The 24,080-nt window shown below is 37.5% G+C and overlaps 1 protein-coding gene across 3 annotated transcripts in view; it reads right to left on the bottom strand.

The window, feature by feature from the left end:
- ARFGAP3 (ARF GTPase activating protein 3) overlaps positions 1-24,080 on the bottom strand; it is a 40,823-nt gene that overhangs the window by 14,171 nt on the left and 2,572 nt on the right. The window contains exons 1-10 of one of the 3 annotated variants that reach the window (XM_075507013.1): positions 22,471-22,592; positions 20,164-20,282; positions 18,878-18,950; positions 15,837-15,968; positions 13,678-13,761; positions 8,681-8,762; positions 8,212-8,268; positions 6,401-6,447; positions 4,041-4,186; positions 341-466 (exon numbers count right to left, since the gene is read on the bottom strand). In XM_075507013.1, the coding sequence (XP_075363128.1) occupies positions 341-466; positions 4,041-4,186; positions 6,401-6,447; positions 8,212-8,268; positions 8,681-8,762; positions 13,678-13,761; positions 15,837-15,968; positions 18,878-18,904 (701 nt within the window). In that variant the 5' untranslated portion in view covers positions 18,905-18,950; positions 20,164-20,282; positions 22,471-22,592. Of the gene's footprint in view, positions 1-340; positions 467-4,040; positions 4,187-6,400; positions 6,448-8,211; positions 8,269-8,680; positions 8,763-13,677; positions 13,762-15,836; positions 15,969-18,877; positions 18,951-20,163; positions 20,283-21,728; positions 21,750-22,470; positions 22,593-24,080 lie in introns of those variants that run through there. The other 2 variants (XM_075507023.1, XM_075507002.1) reach the window with 2 other exon arrangements.

Genomic DNA, 24,080 nt, shown 5'->3' on the forward strand with positions numbered 1-24,080 from the left:
AACAGCTGGAAAACACAGCAATGTGACTTTTTCAGAGTTTTGGCTTGTAAAAGACAGACTATACTTAGGTTGGTACTGTTCCTCACCTCACAGTCAGCTAACAGAGGCAAATACCCTACAGACATCCTACAATTTAGGTTAACACCTGTCTGGCAGGTTAGAACTTAAATCTCTCAGAAGCAATCCTGTCCCTTCCCCCAACAGATACTAGATTCTTTGATGATATTGTTTAAGTTTCCATAACACACTTTAGTATATTTTTTAATTTCCTAAGTAAAATGAAGGGTAACTGCATAAAGCCACAGAGTATTTTAAATACAGTTTATAGAACTTCACATACCTTCTGTTGCTGCCAAATCCCATGCCAAGTCTCTCCAATTCATTTTTCTTCTTACCAGATAGATTTAACTTTTCTTCTTTTGTTTTAATATCCAGATCTCTGTAGGCCAACCGTAAAGATGATACACTAGAACAAAACATACAGTTAACATATAGCTGTAAAATGCTACACTGAACGCCCAACCCAGTAACACTGGTAGAAAATTAACAATATATATTGTAACACTGTATTTTGTATGTTCTGTGTTTACTGAAAATATTCATTATTAATTGGATTAAATTCCAACTATAAGGATGGGAGAAAGCCAGTAGAGAAGACTGTCTAAACAGTACCCCAGTCTGTGTATGAGCAGGTAGTCTTCTTCAAAACTAATGTGAAACATGCTACTGCTAAAGTTCAGGACACAGTTTTGCATCACCAAGAAGTCAACCTGAAAAAGTCTTTTTTCCACAGTCCTTATTCTATGTGATACCAAATAATTGTCAAAATTATCCAACTCTGACATACTACAGTAATGTGGCATTCATGGTATGAAACTAGTAGTGTTTTCCCCTAATGTGCAGCTTGGCCTTCCTACATCTCCCTCCCTTCACCCCCTTTATGCTCCTAGTGGTTTTAACACTTTCTATACACATGCTCTTGAGACAAGTGCTAGAGGTAGACCGCACTTCTTCTTTATTGATGCTGCCCTTCCCTGTGCCCAAAAAGGTGTCTCAGAAGAGGGGAGGAGAGAGTCTTTGTACTCCCAAAATGGAATATATTCTATATTACGGAAACTCTGAAGCATCCAAAACTTATCATTTTCTGCACAGCTGGCAACACATTTTGTCATCTGAAACATCCTCACAGTTCAGATATAGTAAGCTGCATTTCTGAGATGCCATGAACCGTCCTATACCTCAAAACAATCTTAACTATTTTCCAGTAATACCACTGTAGCAGAGACAGAGGTTTTTAATCATGATTACAGAATTGTAGAAACACTGCTTAAATTTAATTTGTTAGGTTAAAAGGGATACAAATAGTAATTTTAATGAGCAATGCAGCAAAATTTAATTCATAAGTTGTGACTGGCATAAAGTACAAATGAACACTGTCAGAAGAAAGGTAAATGAGATTTAGGATGCTGCTGGTAGACGTCCTGCTGCAAGCAGAAAGGAAGTACTTAAGTCTGAAAACCCTTATAACTTTCCATCCATTTTGTGCAGAAGCAGGAATGAAAAGGAAACAAGTTTTTGACCAAGGAGTATTTTCGTACAGTGTGTCTCCTAACTATTTGATTACTGAAACAGGCTCTTCCCGGCTTGATTTTTTTCTGGTCCCGTGCACACTGACTTAACTTTAACCAAGAGTACAAGATGCCCCTACCAAAGTTCATACCCTGCTGGTTAGTGCATCTCCTGTGAGACAGGAGGTGTGTGGCTGAGCCTCTTAGAATGAAAAGGGCACAGCATCTGGTCTTCTTCCTTCACAGACAAGGGATGTAGGTACCAGCCTGCTATAAGGAATGGGACATCGCTCCTCCACTGACGAGGCATTTCAAAAAGGAGGAGAGCCATCTCAGTCTTGTGATGATTAGGTATCCTTTGACTGGGGCTTTCAGAGGACTTGGAGCCAGAACTAAAAAATCGCTACGTCTTATGTTCAGATGCTTATAACAATAAAAGTCAGATACAAATGAGGATGCATCTGTGAAATTACTTTTGAAACCAATAAAATCATAAAAATATCTCTTCAAAGCACAGAGTATGTTCAGGGATGTTTAAAATAAATTCTTACAGTTTAGGACCAACCATTACACGGAAAATTGAAAACGTTCTCTAAAATTCAACTTGAAACTGCTACTGATAAAATCTACTCAGCACTTTAAGTAGAAAGATTAGCAGCCTGTCTTATGAAATCCATTTTATGAACATCAAAAATCTTATTTGCTGTTGATTAAAACAAATAGGGATACTGATCATTTTCTTCAAAGTAACTCCAGTTATCTTTTCTCTTGTCAGTGCACAGCAGAAAATAAAGAAACTGTGTACCAATTATAAAATCACATTTTAAGTTTTAAGTCTCAGGACTCTTTCTCCTTCTAAGTACTAGACTACAAAAGCATGGCTTCCATTCCCGCCACGTAGCAAAGCCATGTTGAATTTACTAAAGCTCATTACTCAAGCTTTTAAAATTAAAACCGCCACACAAATTAGTTGGAAGTAAATGCAATTTTAAAAGTATTCACCCTTCTTTAATTTGGGTATATACTGCCATCTACAGTTAAAAATCTAAAAAGTGAATCTCAAGGGAAACACAGTTATCTTGCCTCTACCTGGATCGGATCCATAAACTGAAGTGCATGTGCACCCCTCACGTTTGCAGGTATTTTTAGAGGGTTCTGGCCACTGCAGAAAGGTTGCAATGAACTTATACTAAAGGTTGCCTTGGATCTATACAGATTTATACATTTCTGACACAAAAAATTGATCACTACTTGGGACTTTCTTCCAAACTGAATTAAATCATTAAAGACAGTATCATTAAAGAATAACAATAAATAATAATGGACAAACATTTTTCTTGTTATTTAGTAGTCCGTTCCTCTGAGTCACTCTACTGGTAGTTTTGGGCAATCACTGAGAAGCATGACTTTGTAGTAAAAATACTTCAAGAAAAATGAATGATCCCGTTGTGATTAATATTTCTGATGCGCACAAAACATCAATTTCTGCAGAGGCTACATAAAAGTGAGCAAAAGGAGTAGGAAGGAGATTATAGACCAAAGAGCTTGGCACCATGAGCTCCAAGTTATCCTGTAATTATGTAATAATTCAGAAAATTTCTCAATAGGTTATAAAAATGATGCATCTTAGCACTTAAGAGAGGATGTTAAGCTTTACAACAGTAAAAGTGTACACTAACCAACTCTTTCATAGTCTAATCTCAATGACAACTATCAAAATGTTAAAAACCAAAAAGATGTAGCAGAGAAATGTAGTGGAAGGAACCAGGAACAGCATCCTCTGAGCTTTAGGGCTGAGTTTAATTTATTAGGATGGACTAACAGATTCGAGGCCTCAGACAAAAATATTCAAAGGGTTTTGGTGAAAATGAAGGCAGTTCCATTATAAAACAGCTGAAATTTAAGCAGGCAATTCTAGCCGTACTTAAACTACCCCCTGCTTTCAGCTTAGAAACTCTTACCCAATAAGTACAAATAAAGCTGAATATTTGTATGTTCCCTATGCTCTTAGAAAGACTGTTTTAAATAGAATTCAGTTCACCACACCAAAACAAAATAAACTAGGTAACTAGCATGGGGTGAAGAAAGTTCAAGAGGCAAGAGTCTTCTGGGTAATACTTAAATTTAACATATTTTAGATTTATTTCACATTTTATTCACCTGTATCAGTAGAATGCCTCCTTATTTTCTGTGTTAAATAAGATTAACACAAAGGCTATTTTTAAAGATAGCATTGGGCTATTTCTACAGTAAATCATCAACTGTAGAAACATATACTTAATGGCAAAAAAAGGGCAATAGCAGAATTACTGTTTGGCCCACCTCATCCACATTTGAGATTTTTTTTAAAGCAAGAACTGAAGTTTTATTTGCATGAGCTAATCTCTGGCAGTATTTAAAATGTTGACAATTACTTCATTAACATGAAATTACACTTCATGTTTTACCATTGTATATATAATTCATACTTACAGTGGCTCTTCCTTCTCAGTTTTCTTACTCCTATGAAGATCCTCTTGTTCCTTCATTTTATCTACAGCTTGTGCTTGTTTTTCAATCTCATTAAAGCTTTGGCTGCTCACTTTTTGTGCCCCCAAACCACCTTTTTTGGCACCGAGCTTGATTTATTGAAAAACAAAAAACAAAAGCCCCAACATTATAACTGAGACAATCACGTCAACTGACTTAACAGTCAACTTTGAAAGCAACAGCAAACACTACACTTTGTTCGGGAACATATGCAAACAGCAAAGAAAATTTGGAGCAGAGAAAGTATTTTTTAATGTTTTGACCCTCTACATGCTTCCTCTACTAACTCTTACAAATTTAGTTAGTTCTGCAGTCAACCATCACAGGGTAATGAAACTATCACAGTTTTAATTGTTCGGAAGTTGGCATATTCAAATAAATGTCATAATATATAGCACAACTTTAGTTTCTTAATAATTATTTTGTTGCATAGGCATAACAAAAATTGTTGCAATGGAACCATTTAGTGCTCATTCACTTAATTCACAATTTACATTTAGAAGTGGCAAAGACTCTCCAATTAGTTCTCACTGGCCAGTGCTAGTGTGTTACCTTCAGATTAAGTATCGATTTATTCATATTTTTAATAAACATGTACACAGGTATTTACTGATTTATAGTAGTGGAGCTATATACAATTTTTGTACATATGTGTATGCATGATTAGCCTTCGCATGTGACAAAGCATTGTAAACTTTTTTTAGATAAACACGTCAGCTGAGAGGTTCCAGTTTTGCACTCGTTCTTTTAAAATAATTATATTTCTAGTTCATATTACTTCAATACAGGGATATGTATTCTTTCATTCTGATTATCAGGGATTTGAAAAACACTTATTACTACAAATATGAATAGATACAATGATGCTGATTCAGACCCGTGGCACAGCACTCAAACTGCTGTTCTTAGTCTCTCATGTGTTTAATCCTCATCTGTAACACTGCAGCAATTACTAATTTTCACGATACATTTATCTTAAGTTTTTAACACTTTAAAGTCTTCATGTAAAAGCTCTGGCCTACGTACATACAGTTTTAGGCTCTGACACTACAGTTCACAAACTGTACATGTACCTGTGAACCCAGTTATGTTCTTCTTACTGTAAGGGAACATACCTGCATAAACCACTTAGAATAAGAAATTCCCCTTGCGTATTAAGGCCCTCTAGTGGGAGCAAGAAATAATAGGTTTCAATCTAAATGACTCTTCTGCTCCAATAAATCTTCAAAATCTTTTGCCATACAATAGCCCAGACTTAAAAGAAGTGACTCCCTGTAACATATTGTCACCCTAATAGCCTAATATTAGGGCTATTTTCTTGGGACTCAGGAGCCAAACATTCAAAACCTAACTTTTCCTAGCTAGCTTGAGTTAACTTGAGTTGTCTTACTCAGTTTTCAGGTTCCTTGAACCATCATTCTGATATACTCAACTCTCCTCATGCCTTCTTTACAGAGACCAGATGCCTAAGTGTTAAGACCCCATGCAGAAACAAGTCTGTAAACTATCTTGAAACTATCTTGAATTGAATGCAGCTGCAACTTATCTATAAATGCAACCAAATACCATACTGCTGTGTGGCATGAGATGAGGACTGCTCCAGAAATACATATCTGAATGTCTCAAACTCACCTTATATTGACAGATTATGCCACACATGCATATGTAACCACTCAAAAGTGCTATTGGAACTCCCTCTGTTTTCAGGATTTGCTACAAAAAGATCTCAATGCCAACTAACTTAGGTGAAAGCCTGAAGAAGCCCTGCAACCCAGTATCAGCAAGTGAGAAGAAAGGTTACAGGACATCAGTGGAGCTGCAGGGACAATGGTTGCAAAAAGAACTGAAGAGAAGTGGGATACAGACCTTGACATCAATATATGCTTTCACATTTTTGTTTTACTCATTTTTGAAAAGATATAACCCTGCTGTTCAGGTCCCGACAGCACAAAGAAAATGACACTCAGACATATATGTGGAAGTCTAGACAGTTCAGTGAGCCACATACACGTTAACAGACTTAGAATTTATCTGAGGTCAGAAAAATGCCCACAGATCTGAAGCACTCTACTACATAACAGTAACCTGTTAGACAAATTCACATTAACAATAATCCATTTTCAAACACACCATTGGCTGTTTAGATATAGAAATGGTTTTCAATTCCATTTTAGTTTCATAAATCATCACTGATACAAGTACTGTTTAATGCTAACTTACATAATACATTTCCATATTGCAATCTACATATTTTCAGAGATCTACAATACAGATAAAAATATGCATTGTTTAGAAACACTTACCCCCTTCTTAGCTTGATTTGGCTTCTTTTTTATGAAGGTGGTGTTCTCTGCAAGTATTAAATGTACATTACTTGACATACAATTTTATTAATTCCAGAACTGCAGAAGATAATTTCCTCAATATCAGCCTCAAAACAGTTTTTGGAATTTATTTTAATGCCTTAGAAGTATTAGAGTTTCTACACTAAGAGACTGAGATACTAAACTAAGTTACAGGGAACGGAGCTGTGAATATCTCCAAGAAAATGTGGGAAACTGCCTCTGATTGAGGATATGGCACCTCTTGCAAATACATAATAGGAATAAAATTACAGCTCAGTTTTACCTGCTAGTAAACAGAAGAAGAATGCGGGACTTGCTATTCTGAATCAGAATAGAGGTCCACGTGATCCTGTACCATTTCCAAGATTAATTGTTTCCTGGATAGAAAGGTATCGGCTATGTTTAAAACCACCAATGTTTTATCTGTAGATAAAACATACTTGTATCACCATAAACAAAATCACAAATTATCAGAGGTGACAACATACTCTACCACTGGATTGAACAGCTTTGTTCAACTGCCTAAGTACAGTATTTGGAGTTTGAAAGTTACAGCCTTAATGCTTTTTATTAAATCTTGAAACACAGAAAACAAATGAACCTACATTCTGCTCTCCATGAAGTCTGACACAACTCCTTATCTTGATATTTTTAATGAGACCCTAATAGGACTCACTACATTGTGTAAGGCACTGTTTTGTGACTTCTTGATAGCTACCCTGAGCCAGAGTAAATCTCCCAAAATCACAAGTTTTCAATCAACAACTCATATTGAATGCTTGTACATACAGAAAAACTGGTTTGAGCTGAAATTTAGTCGGAAACAGGCATACACAGAACAGAGATTCTTCACGTAAGACAGAACTTGTGATGTCCAAAACAAACAGGAAAAGCACTTGTTTTATGAGAACATGTGTTAAAGATACAAATGACAAAACCAGGAAGTGTATGCAGTTAACTATTTTTCCTAGCCTCCAGCTCTCAAAAACAAAAACCCAAAACCAAACCCAACCAAGTGTATATAAAAACAGTGATGAAGACCATACCTTCTTGAAGCACTGAGACAGACCCAGCCCCCACTTCTTTACCACCCCCGTGCTGCTGAGAATCAATGCTCTTTATTCTCAAAAACCTGCTCCTGCAGGATGATCCTCAAAATGATAAATCACTGATGTATTTTTTGCTATTCCATTTTGCTTAACTTTTCTTTACTTACTTATAGTATGATACACTCTTCAGTGTTAAGTAAATTAAGACTCTGACAATTGAAGATATTGTTTTACAAATACAAGGTTTTTCCAGTTTAAAATTTTATGTTCTGTTTTCTGAAAAGGGAGCAAAAACTATGTCTAGATAGAAAGACTGACCTATGACCAAACAAGATGTGTTTGCTTAACATAAATAACAGGCCATTAATCACAGCACAATGCTCTATTCCACCTGTATGGTCTAAATGCAAAACTTAAAGCAGTCTAATAGGTGTAAAACATTTATGGTCACCTTTATTAGGTGAGATACCTGTCACATTTAAATTCATCAGGTTGGCTAAGATAAGATAGATAAAACCAGGACAACACTGACTAAAATTAATTTCTTAGGAGTACACTGTTTAACAGAAGTTGTAACACAAATTCAGATGTTTCAACTAACTCATGCACACTGATATTAAAGTAAGAATTCCACCTCTCTTCCCAGTCATACACATTCTCTGTACAAATGAGTATTTAGGTACACTATACTGGCTGCTATCTTCTGCTTACACTCATTACCTAATGCAGCTTTTGGTGATGTACTAAGGCAATCAACACTTGGTCCATGTTCTGGTCCTAAAATGTAAGAATATGAGAAGGCTCTTTAGAATGCTTAAAATACCAAAACACAACTCACGGTACTCAGGGTACTGTTTGATACATATAGTGTAATGTGTTATTTCTATCACAGCTTTACCAGTTACTAAAAGAGCAGCAGGCACCCAAAGATTCATCTGAAGTCTTTTGAATTAAATTTTAATTTGGATTTCTATTAAACATTATTAAAGGAACACGCAGTCTCACACATTCTAGCATAACCCTTCTAAAAAGTCCTTCTTCTCCAACATTCTTGCGTTATTAGCATGGTTAGATTATTTAACTATTGAAGTAGGATAAAAAGAGTAAGATAAAAAGTAAGATAAAAAGAGGATAAACAAAGGGACTACCAGAAAAATGCAGCTTATTGTTAACAAAGAATCAGTCATACCTTCATAGCATTCTGGAATATTTTCTGAAGTTTTCTGCTGTAGAGAAACTGGCTCTGATAACACCCGCTCTGTACTCTTTGCCTTGAAAAAAATTACAAAATCAGAAGTGCACATACAGCAAATAAACATGAGTGCTGAGCTCACAGACTGCCTAAGCACCACTGGTTAGTTAATATTGGATCCTCATTATTACAGCTTCTAGGTTTAAAATCCGTTCTCAGAAGGGCAGTTATTAAAGTTACAAGAAATGCCTACCTTATTAAAAGCAAGCTGGTTTCAAACCACTCCTGAGCACCTGTATTTCCCTTTCAGGAATTTCAATACATTTACCATCCAAAAAAAAAAATGCGTTTTAATTGTGCTTTAGATTTATTTATTTATTGTATGCTGGCTATTAATTTTATTTACTTATAACAGTAATACAGTACTGGAAATCTGGATTATTTATTCACATATAATCACCAAACCTTCTCCCCACACTAAGCTCTTACACTTCTAATTTTCTAACATTTAATTTTTGATTGTGAGCAGTCCTCCAAAGTCTTCCTGATGAGTCCTCCCACTTCCCTCAGACACATCCTCCTCACCAGGGAGGCTTGTGACCTGGTCACAACAGTATCTGCTTAGTATTATCTTTTCCATCAATGCTGTGCCACTGCCAGTTCATGATTATTCTTCCCTAAAACCTCAATCTCAAAACTCCCTGTCATCTCTCTCTCAAAACATCCATACCCAAACAATCTCTTGCCCTGAGGTACACAGACTGCTTGTCTCTAACCTCCTGCCTTTGCAGCTGCCCAAGAAGTTTGCTGTAAAAATTTACTTTATCCTACCCATACATTCTCTTAAGAGGGTTTGTATCAAGTTCCTACTTCTTGTCCTCAACCTCAAAAATATTTACAACACTTTTCTGCTTAAACAGCTTCTTCTTTAGCTTGCCTCGGTTTATGCTTTTCTCACTCAACTGCAAGCATTCTTCCAAGTTGCCTTTTGCAAACAGAAATACTCCATTTATTTTTCTACTATCAGGACAGATGACCTTCTGGTGAAGACACTAGACTACAATTCACAATAACTGGGTTTTTTTGGTCTTTGCAATGAGCATTTATGAGTAATACAGCAATCTTCCCAGTCTGTAAAATGTAAATACTCTTTCACTGTTTCAAAGATGCTGACATTTATTTTTATAAAACATTAAAATATTGGCTGCAGTAGAAGTTCCTAAAATAAAACAAATAAATAGCAAGAAGGCTGAATTTCCCTTTAAAAGGCACCATTTTTGAAACCTCACAAACACAACAACCAAGTTACATTTTGAAATGTCACAACTGAATAACCAAAATAATAATAATTAAAAATTTCATTTAAATTACAGCTTGTTTTGTCTTTAAGCATCCCATATACACTAGAAAGTCACTAAAAATTTATGTCATTTTTACTGTGTTCCTTACCCAGGTGCAGATATGCGCAACTTGTATAGGTTTTTATTACTTGCTGCTAATGCACATGTGCTGGTTTTGGCTGGGATAGAGTTAATTTTCTTCATAGTAGCTAGCATGGGGCTATGATTTGGATTTGCCCTGAAAACAGTGTTGATAACACAGGGATGTTTTCATTATTGCTGAGCAGTGCTTACACAGAGTCAAGGCCTCTTCTGCTTCTCACCCCACCCCATCAGCGAGTAGCCTGGGGGTGCACAAGAAGCTGGGAGGGGACACGGCTGGGACAGCTGACCCCAACTGACCAAAGGGATATTCCATACCATATGATGTCATGCTCAGCATATAAAGCTGGGGGAAGAAGAAGGAAGGGGGGAATGTTTGGAGTGATGGCGTTTGTCTTCCCAAGTAACCATTACACATGATGGAGCCCTGCTTTCCTGGAGATGGCTGAACACCTGCCTGCCCATGCGAAGGAGTGAATGAATTCCTTGCTTTGCTTTGTGTGTGCACGTGGCTTTTGCTTTATTTATTAAAGTGTCTTTATCTCAACCCACGAGTTTTCTCGCTTTTACCCTTCCGATTCACTCCCGCATCCCACCAGGGTGGAGTGAGCAAGCGGCTGTGTGGGGCTTAGTTGCTGGCTGGGGTTAAACCATGGCAGTCCTTTTTGGCACCCAACATGGGGCTCGAAGGGTTCAAGATAACGACAGATTTGATTGGAATGTTCTAGATTGAATTTATAGCTGTTATTGCTGTTTAGCTTTTAATTGACGGGCCTCTGTGCTTGCCATGGGGCTTGCTTGCCTTACTGTATATTAGAGTCTAGTGCTCGTTAGTGGCTGCTCTTCGCTTTCGCTGCTTGTTGTGCTGCTGTACTGCTTATCATCTGACTCTGCTGTGCCTGGGAACATTTTGATAACAGCAATGGCGATGCGCCTGGGCTGGCAGATGGCCAGGGCATCGCTGCTTTTTCTGTGCTGTTGTACTGGACAGGCTGGAACTCTAGTGTGAACTCGAGTCAAAGGGACTGTGGCCTGTGGAGGAGTCACATGGGAGCAGGACACCCTGAAGCGTCTGTGGCCATGGATAAGCCCACGCCAGAGCAGGTACATCTCGAAGCGTCTGTGGCCGTGGTTACGTCTGTGCCACAGCAGGTATGCCTCTGAAGGGATTGTGGCCCAAGGATAAGTCCACACTGGAGAAGGTACACCTCAAAGCATCTGTGGCTGTGGATGAGTCCATGCTGCAGCAAGTACACCTTGAAGCATCAGTGGCTGTGTATGAGATCATGCCGGAGCACCTCAGAGCGTGTGGCCATGGATAAGCCCACAACAGAGCAGGTACGCCCCTGGAAGGACTGCAGCCGTGGGTAAGGCCCTATTGGAGCAGGTTTACTTCTGACAGGACTGTGGCTATGGCTAAGGCCACGCTGGAGCAGGTACATCTCTGAAGGCATTGTGGCCCATGGAGAAGGCCACGGCAGAACAGGTGTATCTCAAAGTAACTGTGGCTGTGGATAAGTCTATGCTGCAGCAGGTGTGCACCTGGAGAAACTGTGGCGCATAGATAAGGCTCCACTTGGAGCAGGTACACCCCTAAGGGACTGCAGTCTGTGGATAAGTCCAAGCTGGAGCAGGGGCAAGGGGAGGAGTTCATTGCAATGTTAAACCCTATAACCTGGCCCAAAGGGACCAGGGTGGAGATCGTAATGGAAATACCGTTAAATTGTTGTAACCCATGATTTGAGTTGCATGTTATAGGAATTACTATTAGCAGGAACCACCCGAACCAGTGGAGGACAAGCCTTACAAGAAGCAGTGCAAGTGCAGCAGCAACCGGACCTGAGCTGGCTTTGGTGCCCAGTAACTCCACGCAACACAGCACCTCTCCTGCCCTGAGTGACCACCATAACAGGTGGAACCCAAAGTCATGGACTAAATGAACTCAGTGGACATTTGTGGATATTTTATGGGCATTTTACAGGGGTGGTTCACAGACTAGGGGAATGATATCTGTGTATGATATCAAAGGATGGGAAGGGGGGTGGTGGTTAATGAGGTTGTATTGGATAGTGTGGGACCTGAGCATGACGTAAATGGTATGGAATAAGGGGTGGAGAATGTGCTGGGTTTGGCTGGGATAGAGTTAATTTTCTTCATAGTAGCTAGTATGGGGCTCTGTTTTGGATTTGCCCTGAAAACAGTGTTGATAACACAGGAATGTTTTCATTATTACTGAGCAGTACTTACACAGAGTCAAGGCCTCTTCTGCTTCTCACACCACCCCAACTAGTGAGTAGGCTGGGGGTGCACAAGAAGCTGGGAGAGGACACGGCTGGGACCCCAACTGACCAAAGGGATATTCCATACCATATGACGTCATGCTCAGCATATAAAGCTGGGGGAAGAAGAAGGAATGGGGGCGGACATATTCAGAGTGATGGCATTTGTCTTCCCAAGTAACCGTTATCCATGATGGAGCCCTCCTTTCCTGGAGATAGCTGAACACCTGCCTGCCAATCGGAAGGAGTGAATGAATTCCTTGTTTTGCTTTGCTTGCGTGCGTGGCTTTTGCTTTACCTATTAAACTGTCTTTATCTCAACCCATGAGTTTTCTCACTTTTACTCTTCCAATTCTCTCCCCCATCCCACTGGGGGGGAGTGAGCAAGCATCTGTGTGGTGCTTAGTTGACAGCTGGGGTTAAACCATGACAACATGCACAACCACAACCTCATGACAGGGAAATTAACATGCATATGAACTGGTGAAGAGTTTTCACAACAAGGGTTAATCTGATATACCCAAGCTCTTTGAATTCTTCTCTGTCCCAAAATATGTTGCATGCTCATACTTGTGTTTCAGGTGTTCAGACTGCAACTGTACTAGAAAGCAATTATACCAGAACACTTAATATTGTTGCAATGTTTAGGAATACTAGGTGTAGTAACAACTTAATTGCTCTAAGTTTAAGATCACCATTGCTGAAGTTGTTTTCACTGGTATTTTTCAAATAGACTTAAGAGAGTGTCTGAAACATTAGATGCTGTGTTTATTTCACAGATTATCACCTTAAGGAGGTAGGAACAAATAAAGGAAAACCAACAGTAGCAATAGCCTTCAGAAAGTTACTTTAACTTTTTCAAAGAGGATGTAAGTATTTCGGAGGAAGAAAAAAAGTTTCTGCTTAGCCCATTTTTTTTAAGAACTGTTAAACTTTACTGATTAAAAACCAAAGTTATTACATAGTATATTTAAATCGGGCACTCCCAAGCAAGGAATCATGAGTCCAAGTGGAGCTGTATGCCTACAAAAAAACCATAGTTTCATTCCACATTTTAGCTACTATTTGGGTCATTCTAAATTATCACATTAGAAAGTGGTTCACATCCAGGAAGAATTTTGAGACACGCAGAAGGAAAAGCAGATAAATGTTAATTCCCTGACCTACCCTTTCTCTATAAGGTTTTCTTTCAGGGTTTAATTTTCATCATAGAGTACACAATTAACCTAAGTGTTTAGAAAGCTAACAAGAATTAAAAACAGGTAATCTATACCTTGGGAGAAACATGGGATGCAAAAAAGTCTTCCTCTTTGTTTTGAGGTGACACAGGTGGCATTCCACATCCATCTGTCCACAGCTAGAATTAAAAAAGAGAGAGAGAGAATTTTACAGGACAATTGCATGAGTATATTTTTTTCAAATGCACTAATCTTAAAACTACTCTTTTTTTTTCAGGTTAAAAATTTATTGATTTTTTTTCCTGGTACATAATTTTTCCTTACAAATTTATTCGAGCTTCAATATATGATATTCCTTTTTTTTTATTTTATTTCATACATCTTTGATGTGTTCCTTCACATTACCCATTTCCTTCCGAACCAGATCCGCAGTATAAACTCTGCTGCAGTAATACTGTCAATATTTAGTATCACTAGAGCTTTATAATAAGTAAGTTTTTTCATATTCTCATATAAGGTATTTTCTCTCTAATATCCTTATTTTTCCCAGAGCAAAAAAACCTGAAAACATAACAATAGCAGTACTGGAAACAGTTTTCGGAATTGTATCAGTGTGGTCTGCTACTCTGATTAATTTTCCCACCTAGTCTCAGACTCGCAAAACTTCTGCTACAGTTAAAGCAGAGTTTTTCAAGATGCTAACTAACATTTTTGAGCTATGCCTGATCTCAGGGCAGGCTGGAGGGCCCACAGTGCCCCAGGTCATTCTTAGCATTGTGCAGGACAGTGCTATAACCTGTGATCTGCACTCCAAGGTTACTCATATGCAAATCATTCCTTATGGTTCTTTCTACTATGTGCAAAAGATACATGACCAAAAATAACGACCTCTGTCAAAAAGGTTACTGAATGTGCAACAAGCTTACTTCATCATTCAACAATCAACTAAATCAGTAAGTTACAGAAGAAATTTTTTAAAATGTGACAGGGGAGGGGATGGTTGGTACTAAATCTAATTATCTGAATAATTTACTTCATCAATTTAGATAGCACATAATCACTTAAGCTTGCAGTACATAATTCAGAAATATACTTACTAAAATTTTTAAATAAAAAATACATAATTAATATCAAACAATTGGATGGAATCTGTAATTGAAGCAAGATAATCACAGTTCTTCAAAGTGTCATTTGGGGAATTAACCATCAACTTAAATGCACATGGTATATTATATTTACTTGAACATATTTTACATCTAAAGCTGTTTAGTAAGTCAAAAGAAATAGTCTCTGAAGTTAGTGATGTGAATTATATTGTCTATAACATTTGTGATATAGAATTATTATAATCCATTACATTTCTTGCTGTTTGATGCATAGATTAGAAAAAAACCCAAGCTTTCTTGCTTTTCTTTTAATTCCCACACAGCTAGTCAACTTCAAACAAATCGGTCACGGACTTTAACAAGCTGAATTAAACAATCAAAACATGTTTTCTCTGTATGCAGAAGAGAACTGATGTCAAACTTATTTAACACCTCAGCAAACTAATTCTGCATACTTTGCTAATAACTTCTTCCTGTCAGCAACCTAACTTAAGGTTTTCATAGCATGCATGAACTGTTTCACCATTTTTTAATGGAGAACAGCAAGTTCAGGAGATATATAACTCGCTAATTTTTCAAAAATTATTTTTGTAGGGAAAAAACCAAAAAACACATGTACCTCTTCAAATCAAATCCCATTTAAGTCACAAATATTTGGTAGTTAATTCTATTAGCACTTTTACATTTTTACATGCTGTACTTCTCAATAATAATTCAGTTCCAGAAAAGCAAAAATAAAACCACTATATAGTTCATGGAGAAGTGCTGACATTTTTTAATGCAATACCACTAATATAATTTTGGAACACACCTACAAAACAAAGCAGTTTCCATTTTGAAGAATACCTGAATTTTCTGCCTGGAACTCCTGTAAGTTACTGCAAATGTTACAATTAATGTTTTGAGTAACCCAGCAGAGATCCTGAAATATCAGGTTGATCTCTATCTCAATATTCTTTTTCCAAACAAAAAAGATAAGCTGCAAGTAGTTTACACCCCAGCTTGCCCATTCACTGCAATGCGTATCAGTACCTCCCAAAGACAGAAAATCCTTTGCATTACTAATTAGAAACTTAAAATGACTGTAGAGGGAAAGAAGAGAAAGTTTTTCAGAAATCTAAATTACATCGGACACACACACTACTCACATCAGTACCATGCTTTCTTGTTGCTTGCGTTGCAAGAGATTTAATCTTTTCCTTGTAAAGCTGAGCACCACGACTGTTATACTTTGCATTGGTATCATTTGTCGTACATCCATGTTGATGGAAAAAAGCAGACTATGAAGCAGAAAACAGAAAATGCTATGAGAAACAGGTTTAAAACCTTATGGCATTTAACACAAAAATATATTGCAATGCAGCAAAATATTCTGCTCCCCTATCTAAATTTAATCTTTTAAATTATTAAGTCTATGTAGACCTCCAAAATAAAAAGAAAACTCCATTCTGGCAACCTCTGTACATATAAACAAAACAACAGAAAAACCAAATACATTAGTGGGACATTTTAAAAGCATATACAAATACAAAGAATCCTAGTTCTGAAACTAACTGTAGAAAGGAAGGGGTAATTGATTGCCAATACCTGTGCTTCAAAGGACATTCCTGATAGTCTAAAATGCATTGCTTGGCTTCATCTCTAGCACGCTAGAGAAAATAATGTATGTTCAATAGCATCAAAATGACTGTATAAAAATGGTCTTCCTTCAAAAGAAAAGTATATGTATGCACATATATATGTATGTACCTATATATATTTACAAGCTTGTGTATTTATATAAAAGTATCAATGAAAAATTTTGTTGATATTTAGGATCTTAAACCAAAAGCAAATCAATACACTTATATTAGAGTTCCACAATGGGGAGAAAAAGAGGGGAAAAAAAAAAAAAGTTGTTTGAAAGATGAAGACGTGGAAAAGCTGGGCATTTTTTCAGTACCTAGAATTGACTAGCAAATCATGTCATATGTTCTTGCACAGAAGAACACGTCAGACTATTACAGTAAAACATAATAAACAAGTTTCTGATAGGATCAGCAAATCTAGATAATACACGCTTATGACCTCATACACTGCAATTGCAAAGCAAAAATCTAGTATACAATTACCAGACTTCATATAAAAATTAAGCAACAACCATGCAAGAGAGAGATAATGCCAGTCAACTTCTGTGATTACAACAGAAACAGTCGTAAACATCACAGGTATCAAAATCATTGCACATTTTTGCATTTGGATATATACAACTATCAACTTGATATTCAGAGCTTTTTTTTGGTATATCCTAATTCAAATCATCATAGAGATTTATTCTGAAAACAAAACAAACTAAGAACACTTCAGATTTTCTAGCAATCTGATACATAGGTACGAAGCTCAGGACTGCTGTTATCCAAGATTTAGCATCACCAGGCAATTTTAGATTACAAATGATTAATGTTAATCTGATAGTGCTTCTAAACAGTAGTTAGTAAAAATAGAATTTGGCATTTAATTGGAACAAAAAGGGAATTATTTTTTTAATGCAATTAAAGGGAATATGTTAATTTTATTGTTTAAATGTCCAGATAGTTTACTAAACTTGCCTTTAAATTTTCAGGTATTAGTCTTCCTAGGTAAGCCAAAACAGGCTAATCGTGAATTTGAGGTATTTGAGGGGTGGGTGTGGGTATATTATACCTCTTGGTACAATGTATGATAGGAAACAGTGACATCCAAGCAGAAAGACAAAAAGTCATAAAATTAAATAGTAAAGGTTTATCGTTAAACTTCTGATAATATGCTTTCTAACATTAACTGAAGTACTTTTCAAACTCTGCCGTCTCTTCTTTCTGACTGCCTTAAAACCTTTTGCTAAAAATGAAAAAAATTTCCATGCAAAATCTCCCTCTTCTGATTAGTCAATACTGTGATTTTCATGTACTAAGTGAGATAACAGAAACTTGGTGAGGAAATTCATTTAGCAGCAGTATTAATACAGAAAGGTGTAACTTAGAAAGGATAGGCAGAAGAAAAAGAGGGACAGGACATCACTTTATTTCTCAAGAAGGCATGCAACTGCTCAGATGTGTAAGCCAGAGACGGTGACCTGCTGGATGTCTAATTCAAAGAAAAGGTTTGATTGGAAAATGCAGAAGTGGAAGATGAATAATAATGACCCTGAATTCATCATTCTTTTTACGGAAATAGAAAGAAAAAGAATAGAAAAACCAGCAGAATATGAAAGTGTTAGACTTAAGGAAAGCAGATTCAGCAATCTCAAAATTGTTAAGAAAAAGCCTATGGAAAGCAAGTTTGGGTGAAGTTTCTTAAAGAAACAACATTAAGGACAAAGCACAACTGAAGAAAGATAAGGGGTAAGCATTCATGGAATTAGAAGAAAAGTAGAAATTGCTTAGGGAAGTCGCATGTTTCTTCACAGGGTGGGTCAACTTAGGGAAGCAATCTCAGTTATTGGTGGTCAATCTTTGAAAAAACACAGGAAAACAGGCAAGATTCCGAAAGAGCTGACAAAGGAAAACGTCCTCTTTTAAAAAGGAGATTTGAGAACAATACAGCAGTCAACATAACTTCAGTTTATAAAAATACTGTGTAACAAACTAATTTGTAAGTACATAAAAAAATCAAGTTGAAAGTAACAGCCAATATGAATTGGCCAAAACCAAAACACTGCTATTTCCTCTCTGACAGTGCAGCATGTCTTGTCTTAACTGCAGTTGTACCTCAGCTATAAGTCAGATCTTGACTTCAATGTGACTTTTGACAGTGACATGATTTTTGGCATGATATTTTCATAAACCATGTAAGGATATATGGTCACAGGAAAATGCCTGTAAGCTAGGTTTACGAGCTGTTGGAAAGACATCGTTCAGCAGCTGTCAACGTTTCACTGTTAAGTTAGACACATATGGACAAGGAATCTGATATGGCCTTTTCAGTGATTTTTATTAATGACTTCTAAGGAAAAATAAAACATTTGCAGATTATACCAAGACAGAAAAGTTGCAAGAAATATGGAGGATGAAATCGGCATTCAAAGGAATTCTTACAAACAAGAGGGGGGAAAAAAAAAGAGAAATTAACTGGTAACATAAAAATATCCCAAGATGTGAACCAATAAGGACAGACAATAGCTTCCAAGCCTAACAAGCTTCAACGTGCAAAGCAAATACTCAGGAGTACATACAGCATTTGCGTTTCCTCCAACTTGCATGCATCTCAGCTGAAACCAAGACCAATTGGAATCCAGTTCTGTAGATCTAAACAGAAGGAAACATTTTTAACGTTATCTCCAAAGCCATTTAAAATCTCTCTACCTTTTTTTGCTAAAGTGTTTCTCTCCCTCCCTTTTTTTTGTAAAGTGAAAAATATGCATCTATAAAAAAAAAATCTGCCACAATACACAATGTGCAAAACAAATTAATAAAGCCGTGTAAAACTGCCACAGTTTTACAAACTGTAAAAGCTTGAAAAAAAGGCACCCTCTGGCTGACAGGTTTTCCCTTTTAAAAAGCACCAGTAAGATACATTTTCAGGAATCACATTTGAACTCTTGTCAACAGCAGACGATAATCACATATAATGGACAAAATGACAATTCAAATGTCATATCACAACAAAAATTTGGGGCTCAGTGAGTATGAGGAGAATTAATACTGTGATCATTAGGAACGGATTCTTGAGAGGCCTCTTGTAACATTCTTGTATACAGCAAAAAGGCAGCAGAGGAAGAATGTTAGTTGATGGAAAACGGCTGCTTTTATCTGCAATCCGTTCTTGGATGCATTGCTCTCCCTCACTTCAAGCAGAAAAACTTACATTTCCAAGACGTAATTATTTATTAGGCCAAAAAGGCCCACAGGCCATCAGTTAGGATACTCACCTGAAATGTGATAAGCTCAGGGTGCAGATTTACTGTACCAACTGATTGACTGAGCTAAAGAGCTGCCAAAAGGGGTAGCCCTTTACACTACCCCAGGACTAGCACTCAGGTGACACCATAATGAACTACTTCAGGAAGCAAAGCTGGCAAAATGCTACTTAGCTCTCTGAACTGGCTTGCTGGGGGTCAGATTATCTTTATGATCAATACACTGTAACACTGTTGAAGATAATAAACTAATATTTGCCTCAGTCTTCATTTGGAGGAATGATAAAACACTTCCAACATGCTTATTCTGTTCTTCATTTTCATCATCTTCAATGTAGAAAGAGACCTGCCAACGAATCCGCACTACTAATACAAGAAACAGGTAATGGGGATGGGTGCATGGTACAAATTCTGCCAAACCCTACCTATTTACCTAATTCCTAAGCAACTATCAGATACATCAAAGCCAATACAAACATTAACAAGGCCTGAATCAGTAGTTGAGAGAAGAATGGGTTTTCCTCTCTGAGCAGGAATCTGAACAAACAAACAAAAACATTAAAAGATGCAATTTTTACTATAAAAATATATAAACTACTTACCGAATGAAACTCAAATGAACACCAAGTGATCGATGGGTCCCTGAACAATCAATACAGAGAAAAACTCCATATGTTATGCTTGCCCAGCTAGGGTTCTTTGCTCCACAGTCAAAACATACCTTAAAGAAAATAAAGATCAGTAACAGGACTTGAGCATAACTACGTCTTATAGTTGTATTATAGGTCATGCTAACACCCTTGCAGTGACCAAACTTAATTAACTCATCCTTACAGCATCTGTTGACATGACAACTTCATATTATCCTAATTTTATAAATATAAACAGGAGTTACGTGATCTGCCCACACTTGTGTGTCTTTGCCCTAACTAGACAGGACCACATGCCTTCCCGGTTTCTGACTATAACCAGTGTATACATGGACCACAGGCTGAGAAACCGTAGGTCACAGAACCCACATCAGTCTAGTGCAAACACACATTTAACACAGTACTTCCAGCACTACTGAAATACAAAAGCGTTTAAGAAATATTTTGCCAAGGGCAGGCTCTCTTCATGACGTACCACTGAGTCTACTCTTTCCTCAGAACATACATGCAACTGCAGTTAGCAGCAGCACTAATGACATCATTATCTACCTTCCCATATAGAATCCTTGACCCTTAGAGCAAGCCTCTGAAATCCAGCTCTGTGAAGAAAGCATCCATGCTGTGTAGTGCCTAGCTGAGCACTCTCTGCCAGACATGACTATTTGTGTGATGTATCACACGTGTATTGCTGTATCAACCTTTTAACTATCCACAACATAGGCCAGTAAAAAAGCAAATATGCCCACAATTACTGCATAGACAAAACCAAGATTTTCTTACCCTCTGCCACCACATTAGACTCCTAACATTCAGCCAAAACTACAAGAGGTATCTGCGTCTACATCTCATACACTTTGCAGCTCTGCAGACTACAACTTTCAAGCCCTGTTTCAGTTATTCTGAATTTTGTACTTCTTTGGCCAAGGAAAGCAAAACCAAAAAATTTATCTGATACGAATCAATTTTCAAATGCAAGGAGGAGCACAAATTTAAACAGAAACAGCTATTCCTAGTTAATCCCATGTGCACACATCTATTCCTGTATGAAAGCACTTCATTATCTGATCAATGCTTTTTCAGTGGTATTTATAAAGGCTGCAAAGAAGTACTTCTACAGTAAAAGCATCCATCTATAGATACAGTCAGTGGCATCTACTAAGAAATAACTCCACGGAGAGACAAGCTTTTACACACAAATCGATGGAGTTCCAATCTGCAACTTTATCCTTTAACATGCTCCTATAAACCTAATGCATCCTCAGACAGCAAGGGAAGTTCTAGCTATATGCAGAAAGAAAAAAAAAAGTTTATTCCAAGTCAGCTGGGGACATACGGAACACCCTACAAGCAGGCCACAATGCTTCCAGCACCTCCTTGTCAGGCTGAAAAAAACAGAAAAGGTTAAGAAGTCTCCTCGCTAGAAACTCTATTTGTACAACTAAATAGAGATTTTTGTCTCTATTTTTTTGTACATACCCAGTCAAACAAGCCCTGAGTTTGCGCTCAAGTCAGCTCACCTATCATCCACCATCCACCCAAATAAATTTCAAGTACAGGCCCAGAAGCAGTTCGAGGCTAAACTCGTTTTAGTGTGGGTCTATTTAGGCTTGTACAGTCCAAGTTTATCAGGCACAAGCAAAGTTCACCAGCAGATCCAGCATTAGCTCTTCTGACATACGAACATTTTAAGTCTGAGCTTCAGTTAGACTAATGACCTGTAACACAAACAGAAAGCATGGAGGTCACACTTCCTGCATGTGCAATTCCCCTTTTTCTCTCTCAACAGAGACTTAACATTTATTAATGTTAAGTCATTTACGTATCCCGCTATTGTATGCGGAAATGGGGTCATTCACTGACATATAGCAGGAAGAAGAAATAAGACAAAAGCTACACAATGAGTGACAAAAGGAGGGGTTAGAGGGAGGCCGTGAAACAAGCACAAACGGAAGAATGATATAGAGGGAGTTAGGGAAACTCTTCATGAGTAACTCTTCATGTATGCCATACTCTAAGAAAACACACAGCCTTAGTAGTCAGAACTCATTATCTTTTTCCTAATTCTCTCCATTCTTTGAAGTAGTTCCTTAAAAGCAACATGAGCCTCATCTTCATTTTAAATTGGCTATTTTCAGGCTTTTTCTTACAAGGCCAAAAGGAGGATGGGGACAACAAAACAGGAGAAGATTCTGCTTGAAACAAAAGTGAACAGAACAGCCCTGATCTCGCTTCTAATACAGGAAAGCAAAGCAGACTTACAGTCCTAAGTCTTGTGGAAATTCCCTGGAGCACAAACGGGAAACAAGAATCTTGAGTATCAGCGGGTGGTTAAAAAAAATCCCACATTTAAAAAAAGTTCAATTATATACATCCCTAAAGATCCTCATCCCCTCCCCGGTACAATTACAAGCACTTCTTAATTTCAACATCTTAAAAGTCAATTGCATCACCTTGGAAGCTAGCTGCCACAAAGCAATATAGCTCAGTATCTTCACTCATGCAGGACTCTCTATCAACTATTTACCAGACATCTGTGAAAATTATTCGTATGCATAAAACCTGAAGCTTTTAGGATTGCGATGCAAGTAGGAACATCGAATTTTCTTGTGAAAGTAATGTAGAACTGCCATTTCCATCATGTTATGCAACAGAAATAAAAGCATGTTTCATTAACATTTAGACTCATTTTGCTTAGTTTTCTCAATTCTTAAAGTGCTTCCCACCACATAAATTTTAACAAGAACTGGGGGGGGGGGGGGATTAAAACCAATTTTCACCCTATGAAATAATTTCCATATCAAAAAAATATGAAGTGTATTTTCTATACTGATTTAGGCACAACTAAGATATCAAAATCATTATAAAAATCAATTTGAAGGATATGCTTAAATAATCTATTGCTTTTAAAATACACTTGCATTCTTTTTGCTTATTTTGTGTTAAAGCATTTCAGGACAGCCTAAATTCAGTAACAGTTACTTTGAAAAAAAGCCCTAATTGAGATGTTTGTACCAGAGCAAACACAAAGACCCGGGTATAATCCACAGCAAGCAGTCACCTTGCACAAGATACCTATGTTAATAAATAAATACATAATATACATTGTTATTGGATACGGAAATGAAATAATATATAGACTGTAGAAATGTTAGTTTGGGCACTTCAGAAGAGGTGAGCAGGTTCAGCAAGCTTATCCCTGCAGTCACAGTTACACTGACACTTTCAACCTCCCATGTAGCAGGGCTACTGCCACAGGGTAGCAGCTCCGCATCTCCTTGTGCTTGCCATTCCTAGCATGGAAGGCCACCATACAGGTGCATCAACACTAAACCAGCTGCAACTCAGGAGGTAGTTTCACACTCGCTCAAAGGTGATCCAAGACCAAGCAGCTACTCTCTTAGTTACCAGCCACTCTACCCAGATATGCTTTCTTTCTTCTCTTGCATCAGCAATAATAATCACAGTTGTTGATCCTACTGGAAACCAGCACTGCACTGCTTTGACTCAGAGCAAAGGTAAGTCCAACTCACATCACAGCCACATGACCAGTTGTGCCAATATAAGGGAGGGAAAAGGAGTGTTTGCCACAGGAAGAAGACAGGACTGCCCATTTTGGAAGCGTCGTGGCCTTAAAATGATTTAAGCGAGACATTATATACTACACTCTAGAGTGGGGCAAAAAACTCCCACCCTCCAATACACACCGCACCACAATACACACTGTAATAACAAAACTGAACAACTGTATTGAGAAACCACCACCAATAAAATGAGAAACCACCACCATAACACACATACTTGGTTTTCAGCCAAGGGTCTCCAAGCTGATGACGACTACTATCATCAACAAAAGAAAAGAAAGAACCAGA

This window comes from Mycteria americana, chromosome 1 (assembly GCF_035582795.1).
Source record: "Mycteria americana isolate JAX WOST 10 ecotype Jacksonville Zoo and Gardens chromosome 1, USCA_MyAme_1.0, whole genome shotgun sequence".
Taxonomy (NCBI): Eukaryota; Metazoa; Chordata; class Aves; order Ciconiiformes; family Ciconiidae; genus Mycteria; species Mycteria americana.